The sequence below is a fragment of the Macrotis lagotis genome, chromosome 1, assembly GCF_037893015.1.
Source record: "Macrotis lagotis isolate mMagLag1 chromosome 1, bilby.v1.9.chrom.fasta, whole genome shotgun sequence".
NCBI lineage: Eukaryota > Metazoa > Chordata > Mammalia > Peramelemorphia > Peramelidae > Macrotis > Macrotis lagotis.
The window spans coordinates 62477623-62498473 of record NC_133658.1 but is presented as its reverse complement, the minus strand read 5'-3'; the positions used below and the strand labels follow the sequence as shown (position 1 = coordinate 62498473).

The 20851-nt window shown below is 39.8% G+C and overlaps 1 protein-coding gene across 5 annotated transcripts in view; it reads right to left on the bottom strand.

Annotated features, from left to right (window-relative positions):
• RANBP10 (RAN binding protein 10) overlaps positions 1 to 20851 on the bottom strand; it is a 138124-nt gene that overhangs the window by 13621 nt on the left and 103652 nt on the right. For all 5 annotated transcript variants that reach the window (XR_012471718.1, XR_012471719.1, XM_074202231.1 and 2 more), the window contains 4 exons: positions 12756 to 12778; positions 7977 to 8161; positions 3597 to 3709; positions 102 to 210 (listed from right to left, as the gene is read on the bottom strand). Coding sequence is in view for 3 of the 5 variants with exons in the window: in XM_074202231.1 (XP_074058332.1) it covers positions 102 to 210; positions 3597 to 3709; positions 7977 to 8161; positions 12756 to 12778 (430 nt within the window). In the remaining 2 variants the exon portion in view is untranslated. The remainder of the gene's footprint in view (positions 1 to 101; positions 211 to 3596; positions 3710 to 7976; positions 8162 to 12755; positions 12779 to 20851) is intronic.

Below are 20851 nucleotides of genomic sequence, written 5' to 3'. Positions count from 1 at the left end.
CTATAAGTGTGTATATGAAAGCTACAGTCTGTAGGAGGGTCAGATATCCCAGACTGCACAGGCTGAGGAGGTGGGGGTAGTCCTTCAGGCTGCCAACTTACTTCAACATGAAGAGTAGGTTGGGGTTGTGCTCCAGAAGACCAGGGTACAGCTGCTGTGTGGTCTCAATGGCCTCTCCCACTCGGCCTGCCAGCATAAGCTTTTGTATTCCTATAAGCAAGAGTACAGCAATCACAACTCCAATGGCAAAAGAAAAGCATATTTCAGCTCCCTGGCCATCAAGCCCTTGTCAGTGCTTGAGAAAACAAGTCAACAACCATTGATTCAAGAATTTGCAATGTGCAAAGTCTTGTGTTTGGTACTGAAGACATTATGATTTGATACCAATCCTGGTCCTGCCCTCAAGAAATTTATGATGGAATGGATAGGGAGGAGACACAGATAAAAAGAATAAATGAGATCAAGTGCAAAGGATAAAGAGAAACAAAGCGGATGAAATCTGAGGAGGAATAGACCTAAGGAGTGAATGCAATTCATTGGACCATGAAGAAAGGGAGGGATTTCAAGAGGCAGAGGAAAATTGGTATAGGGGTGAAGGGTGGTAAAAACAGAGGCACAAATGGGGGTGGGGAGAAAAAGAGAGAGAGAGAAGACAGAGAGAGAAAAATGGCAGGAGAAACAGACAAACACAGAGGATGAAGAGGAATGTTTCACTGAAACACAGAGGAAGAACAGGAGATAATAGAACTAGTAGGTCTAATAACTAGACTGACTGGCCCCATGTGACAGTCTCAGGATTTCTTCTTTCTCAGCACTAAATAGGAACCAGGGAAATTCACAGAATAGAGAAGGAGGACTATAGGGACCTTTGCAATCCTCTAGTACAAGTTTTTCAGGCCATACAAGAAAAATGCCCACAGTTTCTTCTCTACTAATCCCATCCTACAATTATCAATCCAGAGGTCATGGAGCCCAGTTCCATCCTTTTATAGATGAGGCCACCCAGCCAGTGAAGCATCTGGAACAGGACTAGAACCCAGACCTTTATCTTCAGACTGGAGACCTGGTGCTTTATCTGGCACTAATCCGACTTCAAAGTGGGTAAGGGGAATATTAATATGAAAGGGAAAGAGCCTAGAAGGAGAAACCTGACCCCCAAGGACAGCCTTGCCTAGGCTCTGGGGAAAGAGATATTCAATGACATATCAGTGTCATCCAGACCCACTGATCCTCAACTATAGGAAAGCAGGGCAGCATAGTAGAGCCACAGAAAGCCAAACAGCAGGAAGACCTGATTATAAATTACCATTAGAATAATCCATTTAGTTAAGGTACTATCATCTGATCACTTTCCTAGTGTTGAAATTTCTCATTGCATGGACAGAACACTTATCTGTTTTTGATCATTCTTGTAGTAGGTATATTCTTGCATGGAATTAGGGGGTCTCAGGGCATGATTATTTTTTGCATCTTCAGATATATGTTATTAGACAGCACTCCAAAAAGACCTTACAAGTTATAATTCTGCCCCAAAGACTAAGAATAGCTATTCTCCTCTACAACTCTGGCCAACTGTGTTTTGCTGCTTTTCATTATTTTTGCTCATTTGAGAGATGAAGTGGTACCTTTCAAGGTTGTTTTATTTTATTTTATTTTATTTTTTTGTTTTGCAAGGCAATGGGGTTAAGTGGCTTGCCCAAAGCCACACAGCTAGGTAATTATTAAGTGTCTGAGGCTGGATTTGAACTCAGATACTAGTGACTCCAAGGCCAGTGCTCTAATCCACTGCGCCACCTAGCTGCCCCTCAAGGTTGTTTTAAATGACATCTCTGTCCTTCCTGAGGCTGCATGTTTTCAAGTGATTGTTAGGAGGGGCTTGAATTTAGTTTCTTGACACTGTTCTGTACCCCACCCTTTTTAACCATTGTGAACAATCATTTGAGAATTCTTAAGGGTACATTTAAGAGAAAACTAAGGAGTCTAAAGTCTCAGCCAAAAGGCAGAAAAGCAATTTCTGGTGTCTGTGCTGAAGGGGCTTCAGACTCCGAGAAATCAGGAAACAGTTATGGGATGCTCCATGGGACCCAAAGACAGGAGAACCAGGACAAAAGACTCCTCTTCATCTGGGTTCTAATCTCAGTTCTGCTAACAAGTGTTAAAAGTCATAATTCATCTCACTAGATTTCAGTTTCTCATGTCCTTGGATTGAACTAGACAGAGAAGTCCATATTCCTCTCGGCTCCAGAATCATGATTTTATGAAACCCAGTTCGGACATTTAATACATATATGTTTATAGACTAGTCACCCATGCCTCATTTTCTTCCACTGTAAAATGGAGATAGAATTCTCACATTATCTATTATGTATTGGTGGTTGTAAAGGAATTATCTTAGACAGCCAGAGATATGCAAACTACTAATGTGATTATTCAAATCAAATGAAGAGATAAAAGGCTGCAAGGCTCAGGTGTGGTAGTGGAGTGTTCTCTTATCACTTTATTTCTTCACAATCTCTGATTTTCTTATTCCTTATCTCAGATCTTATCGCCTGCTTGGAAGTTATTTCTGGTTCAGTCTTTCTCAGATGTAGGTGCCATGTTTGGAATTTGTTCTGTTGCTCCCTTTAATACTGCCTATCTGGTAGAGTATTTGCTTTTCTGGGAGACACACACACAGATATATACTTGTATGGAGACAACTGCCCACTCACCCTATTTTTTCTTTTTTTCCCTTTCTTTCCTCTGCCAAGAGGAACCTGAGAAGAAAGAGAATACATCTGCAGGGCCATGTGGGAACTCTTCACTCTTTTTTTCCAACATTCATTTTCTATGGTCTATCCTCTAGACCAGGGTGAGGAACCATTTTTCTGCCAAGGGTCATTTGGATATTTATAACATTATTTTCAGGCTATATTTGTTCAAACAATTAACTCATCCCTAAAAAGCTACTTATGGAATTTTGAATCCTGCCTGTAGTTGCCTATGCAAGGCCAGACCAATACAACCCATGGACTGAGGTTCCCTGTCTCTGCTCTACAATTTGAACATTTTGTTGACTAGAAATCTAGGGAAGAGCAGGTCCCTGCCAATTCTGAACTGTTGGTAGGTCATTAAGGGCTGGTCAGTCAGGACCCTTCTTGGGATTGTGGAAAGCAGGAAGGTTGAAGAGAGAAAGGCATTGCCCTCTCTCAGGCTACTGGGTCCTTGAGTCCTTCCTTTAGCTGCCAATATGAACAGCTGCTCGTTGAGTGAGAACAAAAGGTTCAGGCCCCACTGACATCTAAGCAGCAAACAGGTGACTCAGAAGATCTCAGAATGATCTGACTGAGACAATGAAACTCAAGAGAATGAGAAGGCCACCCAGTGGAGGCTTGGAGAGGTCCTAGACCAGCAGCCATAATATAATGGAGTAAGTGAGCTTTGTCCACATCAAGAAAAGACTAAGTGCCCTAGGATCAGCTGGAACAGCAGGTCTCTAAAGGGCTGGTTGGGCCCAAGCATCTCCACTGATGGCCTCCTACCCAGGCTGACGAAGGTTAGCATCAGTAAACCCGGGAGGAGCAGGTGGGAGGCTGAGGGAAGTCTCTTGGTCTTACTTTGTCTGTTCTTGATGGAAGTCTGTTCTTCCTGAATGGTGGTTTCTGTCATACGGGCAAAAGCTGTGGCAGTAGCACAATACCCATGATGCACCAGGTAGGAAGAGACCATGCTAAAAAAGAAAGCAAAATAATGACATTCAAAAAAAGGAACTTGGCAAAAGAGGATGTGATTGGAAATACCATCTTTGTGAACCATGCTCCTCATTCAAATTTTCCCCAAAATGGACCCAGAGTGGAGGCTCTGGACTTCTATTTAGACTGAAAAAGGACCCACAAGAAAAGAACCCTGGGTTAGAGTTCAAGACATCTGGGCTAAAAACCTGGTTTGAATCTAGGGGCTCCACTTTCATCATCTATAAAATGAGGGTAAGACTAGAAACAGAAGTTTGTGACTTAGGATCTCAAAACTTGTTTTAAAGAAATTTTTGATAATTTTATTTCAATATAATTGATTTTCCTTGTAATCCTATGTATTTTATTTTGTTAATTTAAAAAGAATATTCTGAGATGGGGTCCCTGGACTTCAACCAGCCAGCCAGAGAAATATGCAACACAAAAAAACAGATAAGAATCTCTGGATGGAAGCAAATGAGAGCTGGGGAAATAGTGGCTAGGGAGTCAGAGGCCCTGGGGCTACTCCTCACTCCCTTCCAAAGTCAATTTCCTCCCCAGTGAGATGGTCTTTAAGGTTTCCTGCCTGAATCTAACAGCCTGACTATGACAAGTCTCCAGTCACAACCACGAGATATAAACACATTCTCAGGAGACCCAAGAATCTTTCCTCTCACTGCTCCATGATGAGCCAGGCTGGCTGAGCTGATTTCCTGCAGACAAATCACTCTCATTAGGCTCTATTAAGCCTTTAGAAATGCTGGTGGCTCTGCCCCTATCTGGGAAACCATCTACTTTGCTTTGTCATGGAACAAGAAAGGCAGGAGAGCTCAATCTGGATCTTCTAAAACCAATCACTAAAGCTATAGGAGAGAAGAACCTAAAGAAAGTGTGGTGAGATGAACAGCTTCCAAAAGGCTCCTCAATAAGAAGCTCCCTTCCCAAATCCACATCCCTCTAGACGGGTAGTGAAAAGTCAGGAAGGTGGGAATGGACACGTTGGTATCTAGGCCTGCACTCAGCTAGACCTCACAGCTCTTTTCTATTCTGGCCATTGTGATTTCAAGAATTTAAAGGAATGCCATGTGGAAGAGGGCAAAATGAAGACCAATGGGTGGACCTTATAAAGAAGCATTGAGAAGAGAGGCAGTGAAGGGTGGTGAAGAGAGAGCACTGGACCCAGAGGCAGCAGACAGGAGCTGTGGTGGCTTAGGTTGTAATAAGGAAAATGCCTTATGGAAATGGAAACAATTACTAGTGTTATTCCAGCTCAGCATAATAAAAGAAAGAATTTTTTTTTTAGGTTTTTGCAAGGCAAATGGAGTTAAGTGGCTTGCCCAAGGCCACACAGCTAGTAATTATTAAGTGTCTGAGACCGGATTTGAACCCAGATACTCCTGACTCCAGGGCTGGTGCCTTACCCACTGTGCCACCTAGCTGCCCCAAGAAAGAACTTTTGAACAATGAGGACTAACACTGGATGCTTTGCTAGGTAGTAAGTTCCTCATCACTAGAAAGATTCAAATATAAGTCAGAAGACAAATGGTAGGGGAAGGGCCCAGATTCTTGCCTAAGGTGGGACATTACATCTGATGACCTCCCTCAAAGTCTCCATGTGTAGGCATGTGTAGTTCCTGGACATTCTTATGCAGGTATATATATATATATATATATATATATATATATATATATATATATATATATATATATATATATACACATACACACACACACACATATATATATACATATACATACACACATACACACACACACACACACACACACACACACTCCTTTCTTAGAGACAGACTACCTTCAAATGATAACTCCCTTAAGCAATCTTCCATACTCAAGCTATATTCCAAAAATTCAACATCAGAAGATTGTATATGGAAACACATTTGATGAGTAACTGTTGGATTGAAGGAGCTAGCTCAGTGTGACTAGGAATATCCATGTTCACTCAGTGAACATTGACATTGCCAAAGGCAAATGGAAGATAGAAGCCTACATGTCCAGTAATTGGTTTTCCTTCAAACAAGTGATTCTGCTCAGAATCCTGTAGTCAAAGGACTTATCAAGTGAGTGTGAGAGTGACAGAAAGAGAGAGAGAGAGAGTTTGTGTGTGTGTGTGTGCGCGTGTGTGCGCGTGTGTGTGTGTGTGTGTGTGTGTGTGTCCTACAAATTCCCCAACCATGAAAACAAGGTCACACAGGAGATGGTCAGATGTTGCTGACATCTGAACTCTCAGGACACAAGGAGCTTTCACCAAGGCTCTGCCTCCCTCCTTTCCTCAAGAACAAGAATGGTCCATCCTCTACATGCCAAGTCTCCCTGCTTTATCAGCGCTACCCCCTTCTCCCTTGGTTTCAGAAGGGTCCTAGGTTAGCAGGATGGGAGAAGGCCTCATTCATCAAGTCTCAGTCCTAGGATCACTTATCCAGAAAAATCAAAGGTAAGATTCATAACTACTTTTTTTTTAAAGTCATGCACTTGAAACCATTAAAAAAGTGATCAACAAATAAGAGACTCAATAGGTACAGCACACAGGGAAGATGATTTCTGTCCAACAGAACTTCCTCATAATGAGAAATCTTAATTAATGGCATACACTGCCTTATGAGGGGAATGGAATTCCTTGGCCTTGGAAGTCAGAAGTGTTACAGATCATCTCTAAGAGATCCCATCCAGTCTAAGAATCTGTGATATTATAGATAAAAATTCAAGGGGACCAGGAAATTTGGAAGTATCTAGGTTCAGATAAACTAACATTTTTAAAAACAAAGAACTATTGTACTAAACCAACCTTGGGTCTGGTCCTACAGACTGCAGAGTCTGAAAGTGAGATGTCAGAACACAGCAGATAAAAGCTTCCCAAAGCCCAAGACCCCAAAATACGAAAAGAATGTCAGCTTAGCCAGGCTGAACAGGTTCCCTTTTTAAAACTTCCTCTCTGTCAGGCTAGCTGGCACATTGGTTTATATTCTGCTCTCTAAAGAGCATCACTGATTGGAAGGGACTAAAATAGGATCTCATTTTTACAGAGCTTAGAAGTTTATAAATCCTTTTCTTAAAACCACCTGATAAGGCAAGTATTCCCACCTTCCTTGGGCAAAAGTTGAGAGGTAAACAAACTCTCTGTCCACAGTCACAGTGTCTGAACCAAGAGAAAAGGAACAAACACAAAGGCCTCTGACCAGGGGGGACTTAATCTCTAGTCCCCAGTCAGCTCTGAGTCCATTCACCAGACTCATTCAACACCTTGGGCAACTTCAAACAAAGAGAGTAGATCTAGGTAATGAGAGTCTCTTATCAGCTTCAGGAAGCTGCCCCAATAACCCCAAGGAGATCAAAAGAACCCTGAACTGCTTATTTTAATGTGAGGTCATTCAGAGATTTAGGGAAGGTCTGACAGCACACCATTCCCTCTATGGCTCTGGGGTGAGACTCCTTACTTCTGCCACAGAACGCCAAGACAATCAGTTCACATAGCTACTGAATGCTAAGACTCTTATGTCCCTGACTGGGGCAATTAAACCCTTTCCTTCTTAGCCTAACCTGTAAGAATGGTAAAAGACTGGGAAATTAGGATGAACATGCTCACAGGGATAGAAAAGGGAACTGACCTTGCCAAAATCAGGCTGTGCCTTCCCTAAAGTTTCATCATTCAATCACAATTCTTTAACTCTAAAGATTTTAAGTGTCAGTTAAGGTAGGAACCAGCTAACTAGGTAGCCTGAGCCAGAGCCTGCTGAACCCCTGTACTAACTAGATCCTAATATATATTAAAAAACCCCAAGACTTTTATTATTTCGCTAGATCTTAGAAAGCTCTGGACTCAGGTGGGTAGTCTTCAGACATAGGTTGGAGCTTCACAAATTCTTAGAGAAAAAAGCCAAAGAGAGCACCAGAACATTCTCTTCCTCCTTTATCCCACACCACAAACAGGATCCTAATACTGACAGCCTCCCCAGCCCCTGCCCCACTGCCACTCAGCAAAATTCTGCCCCAAGTTCTTTCATTACTTGAACTGTTACTTGGAGATTCTAGAAGCAAGCAGCTTGACCAATATAAAAGGGAGCCAAGGAAGGTGTAGACTTAAGTTTTGTCCTTGAAATCATTCAGTGAAAGCTGGAATCTTAAAAACCAAAAGGTACTACTCTCAGGCTGTGGTGATGAAAATAGAGACAAGAAGGCTTGGCAGTGGGGTTGGTAGGGATGACATGGAAGCAGCTGGCTAAGGATCATGGAACAAGGACTCACTTCTGTAGCATGGCTTGCCATTCCCCAAGCCTGTCACCAATGGGAAAACGCTTAATGGTTCCTTGAATCTTTGCTCGCCATTCCCTCATATAGTCCTCAATGTCAAACACAAAGGGTTGCTGCCCAAAGTTGGCATCTACGATCTCCCCAGGAGTCTGCAAGCCCACTGTGGGATATAAGTTTGCCTGGAAAGAAAAAGGAGCATTGGTTAGAAAACTAGCCTTGTGGGAGAGCAAAGCAAGTCAATACCATGAGAAATGGGGTCAGCTGGGCTGGGACAGATCAGTGATACTCTGAGAAGAGGTGTCTTAACTAAGACCCTAAGAGGCTCTTCTTAGGAGAGCCTTTGGATGTCCTTATGGTGACTAGACTGAAGGCAGGATAGGGTAGGCCATACCTTGGATATCAAAGGTTTCTACTTCCTAAAAGTGCTCAGTCACTTCACTAGGAGAAAAAGGAGAGGGAGAGCACTCCATGGGAGAAGGATCCATGGGGGAGATCAAGTGGCCTCTAGTCCAGACTTTCTCTGGCTTTAGTCCTTTCCTCTTACACCTTTACACTAAGCATGCTAAGACTCCCTAGGATGGAGAAAACTCCAATAAGTCCAGCAAGGTCAGGTCATGCTGACCATCACTCAATAAAGTGCCACAAATCAGAAAGCCAACAGACATAATCTCTTCTCTGGGCCTCAGTTTCCTCATTTGTAAAATGAGAGGCTTGGACCAGATGATTAGAACAGTTTCTTTGCACTCTAGATCCTAGGAAGGTGAAAAGGAGAGCATAAGTTGGTCAGAGAAGAAAAAGAAGGTTCAAAATTATGGGCCCCTCTCCTATCTCTCAGGAATTCTCAGGGATCTCAAATAAGACAGATCCCCAGATTAGCTCAAAGGATTCCATTTGATGTAAAAGTACTTGGAGGGGAGGGGAGGGAATGGAGGAAAGGGGAAGGTTGAGAAGAAAAAAGAGAAAAATTTGAATAAAACTAAATTAGCAACACATTCTCAGCCTCTCATCTAAACTCCTGACTATTTGGAAAAAGAAGTGAGAATATCCATGGGAACTCAATTCAGTTTTACTTATTCAACCATCTTCTTGCTGTTCTGGGACTTGAGAAATCTCCTGCCTGATAAATGGGTCTTAACATCTTAACACTGATGGGTTCCATGGTCATCCCTATGCTGGTGTCTAGAAAATCTGCATGTATAGCACAGATTATCCACCTGAGAGCCACTCCAATTTCCATTTGCTGATAGAACAGCCTTACTGAACCAAATCCTTCTCATCAAGATCATGAAAATAGTCTCTAAACTCTCTCCCTGTTAATCTTTCTGAAAGACCTTAGTCTTCCTAAAACAAAGTTTTTATCAGTCCAAAAACTTTCAATATCTCCTTTATTGTTTATCAGATGAAGCTCAAACAAGGTCCATAGCAGGACATTAAAGGACTTTTGTTAAGGGCCATCCCTTCTTTCTCAAAACTTAGTTTGCATTTTTTCTCATGAGAATTCTCTGCTCTAGTCAGATCTGCTTAATTTTCTCAAACTGTGTTCACTCTTAGATTCTACGCTTTCCTTCATCTGACTCCAGTAAAAATCAAACTTTTTCTATGGGACTTATCATCTGCACCATACATCACAACACTGAATTAGAGTTATCTTATACAAATTCTCTGTAGTCTGACATCTATTCTGCATCATCCATTTCCCACTAGTCCCTATCAGACTGTAAACTGCACAGGATCAGTGCTTCTATTCTGGCATCTCTATGACAACCTCTTCATGGAAACTTAAGGAGTAAGTGCTAATTTGACTTAAGAAGATCCTGAAATGAATAAGTTGTCTCCACGGACAGGATAGTAAACCAACAATGAAAAAAGGCAAGTAATAAAAAAATAAATAAATAAATTTCACCATTAATCTTTCTGCTACTAATACTCTATATAGCCTTGAATTAGGGAGTTGAATCAGCTCTTAACATCCCAAGGTCTTACTGATGGATGAAACTAAGAAACTGGAAAAAAGATATCTCTGGGAGAATGAAAATATGCTGCTTTTGGGATGAGCCAAGGTGAAGTTAGTGAGCTTTCCTCACTTCCTAACATTTCTTCCCTACTCATTCTTCACCTAAAATCAATATTCTTTTTGCAAACAGCATGTTGGTTTCTATGTCAAATGGCCAGGCAGTCCCAATGGAACTCAGAAGGAAGCAACTTCATAAATCAAACTGAGGTTAAGGGGCAATGTCTTTAATGGTTATAGCAAAAGGGGCCACAGTGCAATCTATTTAAACAAGTAGTAGGATCCAGGAAGGCTTAGATCAATGCTGGAGACTCAGGGAAAATTAAGTTCCTTTTTCTTGGCTCCTGTCTTATTATTAGTAGGCTAGTGAAGTCAACTCTCTTGTTTACTAGCAGAACAGAGGGGTCCTTGTCCCAAGGGCTCTGATAGAAGTGCGTGCTGAAAGAAAGAAAATTCCTTAATCTAGTTCAGTGGTAATCCAGTTTCTTTTCCTTTCCAAATTACCTTCTTCTGGAGAATATTTGGTGATAAATATCTAGTCAAAGTTATAACTAGAGGGGAGAAACACAAATGGAAGGCAAATTTTATTCTCTGTTCCTAGGGAGACCCATAAGACTACAATAGCAATTTTATTTAGTGTGAAGTAATTGTAAATAAGGCAGGAGAGGTAAAAGTCAGGGCCACACTGTCAAGATGGTCTTCCTCCAGTGAAGGCTCTTTCCTCCCTGTTTTTACAAGTCTCACAAGTCTGAATCTTCCTTGCTCCTTGTTGCTGTTTCTAGACCATCATTCCACCAAGCTCACTGGACGAGCTTGTTTGTTTGAACATTTCATAGTTTCATAATCCTCTCCCCAAGCTTTTTGGCTAGCCGCCTCAACTCTTGGTTCACAACCTTCCCTTCCACCCTAGCCCTCACCATTAGTTGTGTAATACTCTCAAATGCCTACAGACTTCTTGGTTCCTATCACCTTTATTCGACTTCAGTTGTCCTCTAGTGTGGCTCAAGCTTCTGTATTCTTAATCTTGGGACTGCTCCTAGATATCCAAACCTGAAATTCCCCCTCTGACCACAAACTCCTTTCTCTCTACATGCTACCTCCTCACTTCTACTAAATCTGTCAATGGAACCTAAACTATCTCTTCACAAAAACCAATTCCCCATGTCTATCATAAACTTCTTCTGGCATCACCTGCCTCGGACTTTTGCTTTCAGCCATGATTCTCACTTTTTCAGCTGTGCACACATCTCTTCCATGAAATAAGACCTGTTCTGACCTCCCTCTTCTCTTGCAGAGTTGGAATGAATCTGGTCATAGTACTTTGTTCAATACTCATAGTACTTGGTCCCATATGGTTTTCCTGTCTTATTTTCTTCAACTCCATTCTTAATCTCCTTATATCCACTTTTACTACCTATAACACGGATCAATGATAATTTTTTTTGAATAACTTAAGTCCAAAACCACTCAGAAGAAACTACTCTCTAACTTGCAAGAAGTTTTCAGTCAGTTAGTGAGCTGGGGGTGGAGGAAAGAGGATCTGGATTTCTTGCTGATAAAGGAATTGATTCAAATTGGTTGGTACGAAGGGGAAAATCTGACTCCTGCTAATGATTGTTTCTCCTAATACCTACTTCCACTATTCTAACAAACTCACCATTCAGGTTAGAATCCCACTGTTAGACAGGAACTTTTATGGAAAAAAATTTTAATTGGAAATGGTTGTCTTTTGCAGGGACATTAGCAGGAAAGGTGAGGCAAAATATAGACATCTCTCTCCCCTTCAAAAAAGAGCTACAAACAAGTGCTTCTGTCAAAGCCCTAACCTATCTGAGACTATATATCCCTCTAACCTGCTCCCCAGAAAAGACTCCTTTTTCCTTTCTGACCCATTTCCTTTTTTTTTAGGGTTTTTTTTTTTTTTTGCAAGGCAATGGGGTTGTCCAAAGCCACACAGCTAGGTAATTATTAAGTGTCTGAGGCTGGATTTGAACTCAGGTACTCCTGACTCCAAAGCCAGTGCTCTATCCACTGCACCACCTAGCCACCCCCGACCCATTTCCTTAAAGAGAAGTTAGTATATGATTGTGAAAGGAGTTTGAATGGCTCCTGTACAGCACAAGGATAAGCCCTTGCAGATCAATACAGAACAGTTAACAATAAAACCTAAGGTACTTGTGATCTCCAGCCTTTCTTTCTGAAATGTGGCACTGAGGCTGACCTTGGCTACATGCTGTGATAAATCTACTGATATGGTGTAAATAACTAACAGACTAACAAGCTGGTATTGAAAAACAGTTACTGAACAACACTGCCAAATGGTGGGATATCTTGGGTGAAGGGCAGGGGGAGTTTAAGAGAAGGAATGATGGTGTTCAGGCATTTTCCCCTTATTCTGGACAAGTATTGCCTCCCCCTAACCATTTTGACAGTAAACCACGGAGAATTTATCCCTGTCTAGTAGCAAGTGGCTGCCCGACACCTCTCCTTTCTAAGAAACTCTGCACTTCATGAGGAATCAGCACAAATAAAGGAGATGAGGGTTGGAAAAGCCAATGTTTTAGAATCCTTGTATTTGATGGAGGTTAACATACTAGTCACAGTGTGAAAGAGATCTGCCCTATGGCAGAGCAGCATAAGAGGCTAGTGAAGAGCTGGCATTTTGATCTCATTAGGACAGGCCCCCTGTCTTCCTGAAGACTTAGATGCCTCCCTCCTCCCATACCACTCACTGGTCTGAAAACAGAAAGGTTGGTACTTACCGGGAGGTCTGTAAAAGCTATACCTGTAAGGAGAGAAGGAGAATCATTAAACATAAGCTAGAGGGAAGGAGAGGACACTGACCTGAGGCCTGAAAAAGGGGTGTGTGTGGGAAGAAGACACCCCCACACACACATAATTACTGTGAAAGAGGGAGGGAGGGGGGAAAGGGAATTTTAAAGTGGAATCCTCTTAGATGAGGTGGGAAGGAACACAAGCCTTTCCTGTTCAAATCTTTTTCCACCTAGTTTTTCAAATACTCAAGAGAATCCCAGCTTCCCTTTATTTCCCCTCATTAACCCTAAATTCAACAAGCAGTTATCAAGAGTCTGCTAATGGGTGAAGTCCTGTGAATGTAAAGATGAAAATGAGCCTTTGCCCCTAAGGAGACTTATGAAAAAATAAAATAAGGGAGAGTGTGACCAGGGAAAGAGCATGTTAACAGGGTAGGGTGGGATGCAGAAGCCTGGAGTAGAAATCCATTAAGATGACATTGAAGAGGTATACTTATAATATACTGTTTTACTTACTTTGTTGTCCAGTAGTTTCAGATGTGTCCAACTCTTTGTAAATCCATGTGAGGTTTTATTGGCAAAGATACTGGAGGGGTTTGCTATTTCCTTCTCTGGTTCATTTTACAGATGAGTAATGTGAGGCAAACAGGGTGAAATGACTTGCCCAGGGACGCACAGGTAGGAAGAATCTAAGGCTAGATTTGAACTCAGGTCTTTCTGACTAGCACTTTATCCACTGAGCCCCCTAGTTAATTTGTATTCTGTATTAGTTGAACTAAATCAGAAGGTTTTTCTTAAAGCTAACCAAAATAGTATGTGTTTTAGTTTGGTCTTGATAACTGATGGAAACAAAATGACATAAATGATGATAAATTTTAGATCTTTGTGATGTGGTCTCAATTAGTATCTCTACTCCCTTAGCAGATTTATGAGGCTATCAAAATTCTTGCAAACCTATTTGGAATCAACATATACAGAAATACAGGGGTTAGGTGGGGGGAAGGAGTAACTAATTAAGAGACCATGTGGCATTTGTCTGAACTTGTAGTAGTAATAATAGAAAGAATTCACATTTTTAAAAGTGCTTTAATGTTTATAAAATAGTTTTCTTTGTAATAACAACTCAACTCTGAGAGGCACATAACACTATTACATATATATATATTTTATGCTAATCTCTCTCCTAAATTACAATACCATACCACCAACTGCTTTTTTGGATATTCTGTTCAAATATTCAATGTCTTATAGGCATCTCAAACTCAAAATGCTTATCAAAAAAACTCATTATTCTTTCCCCTAACCCTCCCAGAACTCCTCAATTTCTTATTTACTTCATATATTCTCACCAGTGATCAAATATTATTGTTTCCACAAAACTTTTTATAGAGATCCCATTCTCTCTCCCTTTTTCAACTTCTACCCTAACTAGGCCTTTATTACCTCTCTCCTGAACTATTATAAAAGCATTTTTTGGTTGTTTTGAGTATTATCAATTTATTAACGAAAAGTGAACTTTTTTTAAATGAGGGAAGACAATTATAGCTTCATATATAGTGTAATTTCATTCTTAAAGGACTAGAGGTCTAGGCATTATTTCTTCTTGAGAGATGGACATTTTGTTGTGCTTATTTACTATTTCTCATTTAATATACAACACTCAAAACTCCATAGATCATTTATTTTCTATGATGTCATCCAAAGGATGCTGAAAACACTAGACTACTCCAAAATAGCTTTCTAGAGGTAGCTAGATGATGCAGTGGATAGAGCTCCAAAGTTTTTAGTCAAGAAGACCTAGTTTCAAATTCAGACTCAAACACTTCCGAGCTGTGTAACCCCGGGCAAATCTCATCTCCATTTGCCTCAGTTTCCTCATCTGTAAAATGAACCAGAAAAGGAAATGGCAAACCACTCCAGCATCTCAGTCAAGAAAAGCCCAAATGAGTTGGACATAACCCAACAAAGAGTTAGCTGAAAACAGAAATGACTCAAAAGTAACAACCCCTTCTGGTCACACTCTTTTTTAAAACAAGACTCCACTCAGCCTCCAAAACGATTTTCCTTAAATGGAGGTATGTCCATCTTACCTTTCACATTGCGCCCCTTGCCCTACCTTCTATACACTCTATCTTAATTGCAGTGGCCCCCTATTACCTTTAAGATCAAATATAAGTTTGGTGTGGCCCAGTTTTCTCCCTCTTCCCTCCCCTGCACACATCCTGTGGTCTCATGATTCCAACCTAATCTTGAGCTTCTATCTCCTCATGATACTGTTTCTGACCATTTCCCATGCCTAGAATTCACGTCTTTCTGCTTGTGTCTTTTCATTTTCTTGCCTTCCTGAGGACCTGGCTCAAATGCCACTTTCTGCAGGAGGCTTCTCTCAGTTTTTTCCCACACCACAAGAGGCCTCCTTATCCTCTGCATAGTTTGAGATGGACCTTTGTTTTGATATAAGAACTGTCTGACTCCAACAGAATTAGAATGAAAGCTTAGTGAAGCCACGGATTGTTCTGTACCTGCTAGTGCTCAGCATCATTTTTTTTTAAAGAAAGATTTTATTTATTTTGAGTTTTAGTTTCCCCCCATTATTGCTTGCCTCTTCCCACTCCCCACAGAAGGCATTCTGTTAGTATTTACATTGGTTCCATGTTATACATTGATCTCAGTTGAATGTGATGACAGAGAAATCATATCCTTAAAGAAGAAAAATAAAGTATGAGATAGTAAAATTACATAATAATAATATAATGCTTTTTTCCCTTAATTTGATGGTAATAGTCTTTGGCCTTTGTTGAAAGTCCGTAATTCTTTGTCTGGATACAGATGATATTCTCCATTGCAGAAATGAGTCCTTTGTCAGAAATACTAGTTGCAAAATTGTCCCTGGTTGTTGCACTGAAGGGATGAGTAATTCCATCAGGGTTGATCAGCACCCCTATGTTGCTGTTAGGGTGTATAGGGTTTTTCTGGTTCTGCTCATCTCACTCAGCATCAGTTCATGCAAATCCCTGCAGGCTTCCCTGAATTCTCATCCCTCCTGGTTTCTAATAGAACAATAGTGTTCCATGACATACATATACCACAGTTTGCTAAGCCATTCCCCAACTGAAGGACATCTACTTGATTTCCAATTCTTTGCCACCACAAACAGGGCTACTATGAATCTTTTTGTACAAGTGATGTTTTTACCCTTTTTCATCATCTCTTCAGGGTATAGACCCAGTATTGCTGGATCAAAGAGTATACACATTTTTGTTGCCCGTTGGGCATAGTTCCAAATTTCTCTCCAGAAAGGTTGGATGAGTTCACAGCTCCACCAACAATGTAATAGTGTCCCAGATTTCCCACAACCCTTCCAACAATGATCATTATCCTTTATGGTCATATTGGCCAGTCTGAGAGGTATGAGGTGTTACCTCAGAGAAGGTTTAATTTGCATTTCTCTAATAAGTAATGATTTAGAGCAATTTTTCATATGACTATGGATTGCTTTGATGTTCCTCAGTTGTAAATTGCCTTTGCATATCCTTTGACCATTTGTCAACTGGGGAAAGGCTTGTTTTTGAAAATTTGACTCAGTACTCTATATATTCTAGAAATGAGTCCTTTGTCAGAAATACTAGTTGCAAAAATTGTTCCCCAATTTACAACATTTCTTTTGATTTTGGTTACAGTGGTCTTATCTGCAAAAACTTTTTAATTTAATGTAGTCAAAATTATCTAGTTTGTTTTGAATAATTTCTCTATCTCTTCCTTGGCCATAAACTGGTTCCCTTTCCATAAATCTGACAGGTAAACTACTCCATGATCTTCTAGTTTGCTTATAATATTGTTTTTTATGTCTAAATTCTGTATACATTCAGATCTTATCTTGGTATAGGGCGTGAGGTGTTGGTCTAATCTAAGTTTCTTCCATACTTATTTCCAATTTTCCCAACAGTTTTTATCTAAGAGAGAGTTTTTATCTGAATAGCTGGACTCTTTGAGTTTATCAAACAGCAGATTACTATAATCATTTCCTACTATTGCACCTAGTCTATTCCACTGCTCTACAACTCTATTTCTTAGCCAATACCAGACAGTTTTGAAGACTGATAATTTATATTATAATTTTAGATCTGGTAAGGCTAAGCCACCTTCTTTTGTACTTTTCCCCCCCATCGATTCCCTAGAAATTCTTGACTTTTTATCTCTCCATATAAATTTACTTACAACTTTTTCTAACTCATTAATGTTTTGGAATTTTGATTGGTAGGGCACTAAACAAGTAGTTTAGTTTTGGTAGAATTGTCATTTTTATTATATAAGTTTGACCTATCCATGAACAGTTGATGTTTGCCCAGGTATTTAAATCTGATTCTATTTGTGTGAGAAGAGTTTTATAATTGGGTTGTTTTTTTTTTAGATTTTTCAAGGCAATGGAGTCAAGTGGTTTGCCCAAGGACACACAACTAGGTAATTATCAAATGTTTGAACCTGACTCCTGACTCCAAGGCCGGTACTCTATTCACTGCGCCATCTAGCTGCCCCTTTATAATTGTTTTCAACAACTTCTTGAGTCTGCCCTGGCAGGTAGACTCCCAAGTACTTTATTTTGTCTGAGGTTACTTTAAATGGGATCTCTTTCTAGCTCTTTCTGCTGTATCTTGCTAGTCATATATAGAAATGTTGAGGATTTCTGAGGGTTTATTTTATAACCTGCTACTTTGCTAAAGTTACTAATTATTTCTAGTAGTTTTTTAGATGACTTTTTGAGATTCTCTGGGTAGACCATCATGTCTGCAAAGAGTGAGAGTTTTGTCTTTCTTCCCTGTTCTAATTTCTTCAATTTCTTTTTCTTCATTTATTGCTGAGGCTAACTTTTCTAACATGATACTGAATAGTAGTAGTGATAATGGGCACCCTTGTTTCACTCCTGATTTTACTGGGAATGCCTCAAGCCTATCCCTGTTGCATATAATGCTTGTTAATGGTTTCAGATAGTTACTGCTTATTATTCTAAGGAACAAACCATTTATTCCTACACTCTCTAGTGTTTTTATTAGGAATGGGTGCTATATTTTATCAAAAGCTTTTTCAGCATCTATTGATATGATAAATGATTTCTGATAGGTATGTTAACATACTAACAGTTTTCCTAATATGGAACCTACCCTGCATTCCTGGGATAAATCCTACTTGATCATAATGTATTATCCTAGTGATAACTTGTAATTGTTTTGCTAACATTTTATTTAAGATTTTCATCAGGAGATAGGTCTATAATTTTCTTTCTCTGTTTTAACTCTTCCTGGTTTAGGTATCAGCACTATATTGGTGTCATAGAAAGAGTTAGGCAGAGTTCTACCTTCACCTATTTTTCTAGAGAGTTTATATAGAATTGGAACCAATTGTTCCTTAAATGTGTGAATTCATCTGGCCATGAAGATTTTTCTTCGGGAGTTCAATAATCGTTTGTTGGATTTCTTTTTTCTGAGATAGGGTTATTTTTGTGTAAGTGGCATGTACTGCAGAAAAAAAAAGTATATTCCTTTCTATCCCCATTCAATTTTCTCCATAAGTCTATCATATCTAAGTTTTCTAACAAATCTATTTATCCCCTTCACTTCATGTTTATGATTTGATTTATCTAAATCTGAGAGCAGGAGGCTGAGGTCTCCCACTAGTGGAGTTTTGCTGTCATTGTCTTTCTGTAGCTCTATTGTAACTTCTCTAAGAATTTGGATGCTGTCCCATTGGGTGCGTACATATTTAGTATTGAAATTACTTTATTGTCTATGGTACCTTTTAGGAGGATATAATTTCCTTCCTTATCTCTTTTAACGCTATCTATTTTTGTACCTGCTTTGTCTGAGCTAAGAATTCCTACCCCTGAATTTTTCACTTCAGCTGAAGCAAAATATATTTTGCTCCAACCTTTTACCTTTACTCTATATGTATCTCTCTGCTTCAAATGATTTTGTAAGTAGCATATTGTAGGATTCTGATTTTTAATCCACTCTGCTATCTGCATTTTAAGGGATCAGCACCATTCTTAAAAAAAAATTTCATTTGAGTTTCATAATTTTCCCCAATCTTAATTCCCTCCCCTCACCCCACAAAGAAGACAATTTGTCGGTCTTTACATTGTTTCCATGGTATACATTGATCCAAATTGAATGTGATGAGAGAGAAATCATATCCTTAAGGAAGAAACATAAAGTAATAGAGATAACAAGATTAGACAATAAAATCAGTTGTTTTTTTCCCCCTAAATTAAAGGTAATAGTCCTTGGTCTTTGTTCAAACTCCTCAGTTCTTGGTATTCCCCATTGCAGACAGCCCCAAACTGTCCCTGATTGTTGCACTGATAGAATGAGCAAGTCCATCAAGGTTGATCATCGCCCCCATGTTGCAGTGTACAGTGTTCTTCTGGTTCTGCTCATCTCACTCAGCATCAGTTCATGCAAATCCCTGCAGGCTTCCCTGAATTCCCATCCCTCCTGGTTTCTAATAGAACAATAGTGTTCCATGACATACATATACCACAGTTTGCTAAGCCATTCCCCAATTGAAGGACATCTACCTGATTTCCAATTCTTTGCCACCACAAACAGGGCTGCTATGAATATTTTTGTACAAATGATGTTTTTACTCTTTTTCATCATCTCTTCAGGGTATAGACCCAGTAGTGATTGCTGGATCAAAGGGTATGCACATTCAGCACCATTTTTAATAAATGCTTATTTAGTGACTGATCCTTATGTAGCTGACTTTTAAAAAATCAAAATGTAGCATTTGACATTTATCATTGTTAAACCTGAGCTTGTGAGTCTGGGCTCTGAGTTTTCAGAATCTTTCTGGATTCTGAGCCTGTCATCCGGCACATTACAAGCCTCCTCTTCCCTCTCTTCTTCATCTAGCTTGTTGATGACTATATCCTACAGGCAGGGGTATGTGAGGAAGTACTAGAGAACTGCTCTGAGGATGGGCTCACTGGGATTTCTTGAAAATGCTTACACTGTGATTCTCCAATGCTATCTGTCAAGACAATGGTGCCAAGGTAACTGGTATGGTGTTTTCGAACTTATATCTTTGAAAATGAGGTTCACAGTTTCCCATCTTCTCTCAGTCTCCATGACTCCTCAGTGATTACTAGTGACAGAAGTAGTTTAGTTACCACATCTTAAAAGTCTTTCTTTCAGTATCCTGGGCTGTAACTCTTACTGGGTAAACAACTCCTAAACTCAATTGAAGCAGCTAAGGGCTGTTATTGGAGTTGGGAATTGATATAACCACTCTGGAGAGCAATTTGGAACCATGACCAAAGGACCACAAACTGTGTATACCGTTTGATCCACCAATACCACTGCTAGATCTGGGGCCCAAAGAGATTAAAAAAAGGCAAAAGAGGCTATTTATACCAAAAAGAAACTATAGCAAAGTATTTATAGCAGTTTTTTGTGGTAGCAAAAAATTTAAAACTGAGGGGTGGTCTATCAACTGGTGAATGGCTAAGTTGTTGTACATAATTATGATGGCATATTACTGTGCTGAAAGAAATGGAAACAGGATGAAGTTTTTAAATAAAAACTGGAAAGACTTATATGAAGTGATATAAAATGAAGTGAGGTGAATCAGAAGAACATTGTACACAGTAACAGCAATATTGTATGATGAAGAACTGTGAATGACTTAGCTATTCTCAGAAACTCAAAGATCCAAGTCAATCCCAAGGAATCATGAGGAAAAAAATGTTATCATCTCCAGAGAAAGAATTGATATTGTTTGAAAATAGATAAAAGTATGCTCTTTTTTACTCTTCTTTTTTTTTGTTTTCTTGCCCCAAATGACTAATATGGAAATGTTTTACATGATTGCACATATATAATCTTTTTTTGGGGGGTTTTTTTTGAAAGGCAAATGAGGTTAAGTGGCTTGCCCAAGGCCACACAGCTAAGTAATTATTAAGTGTCTGAGACCGGATTTGAACCTAGGTACTCCTGACTCCAGGGCTGGTGCTTTATCCACTGGGCCACCTAGCTGCCCACACATATATAATCTATAACAGATTGTTTACCATCATGGAGGAGTGGGGT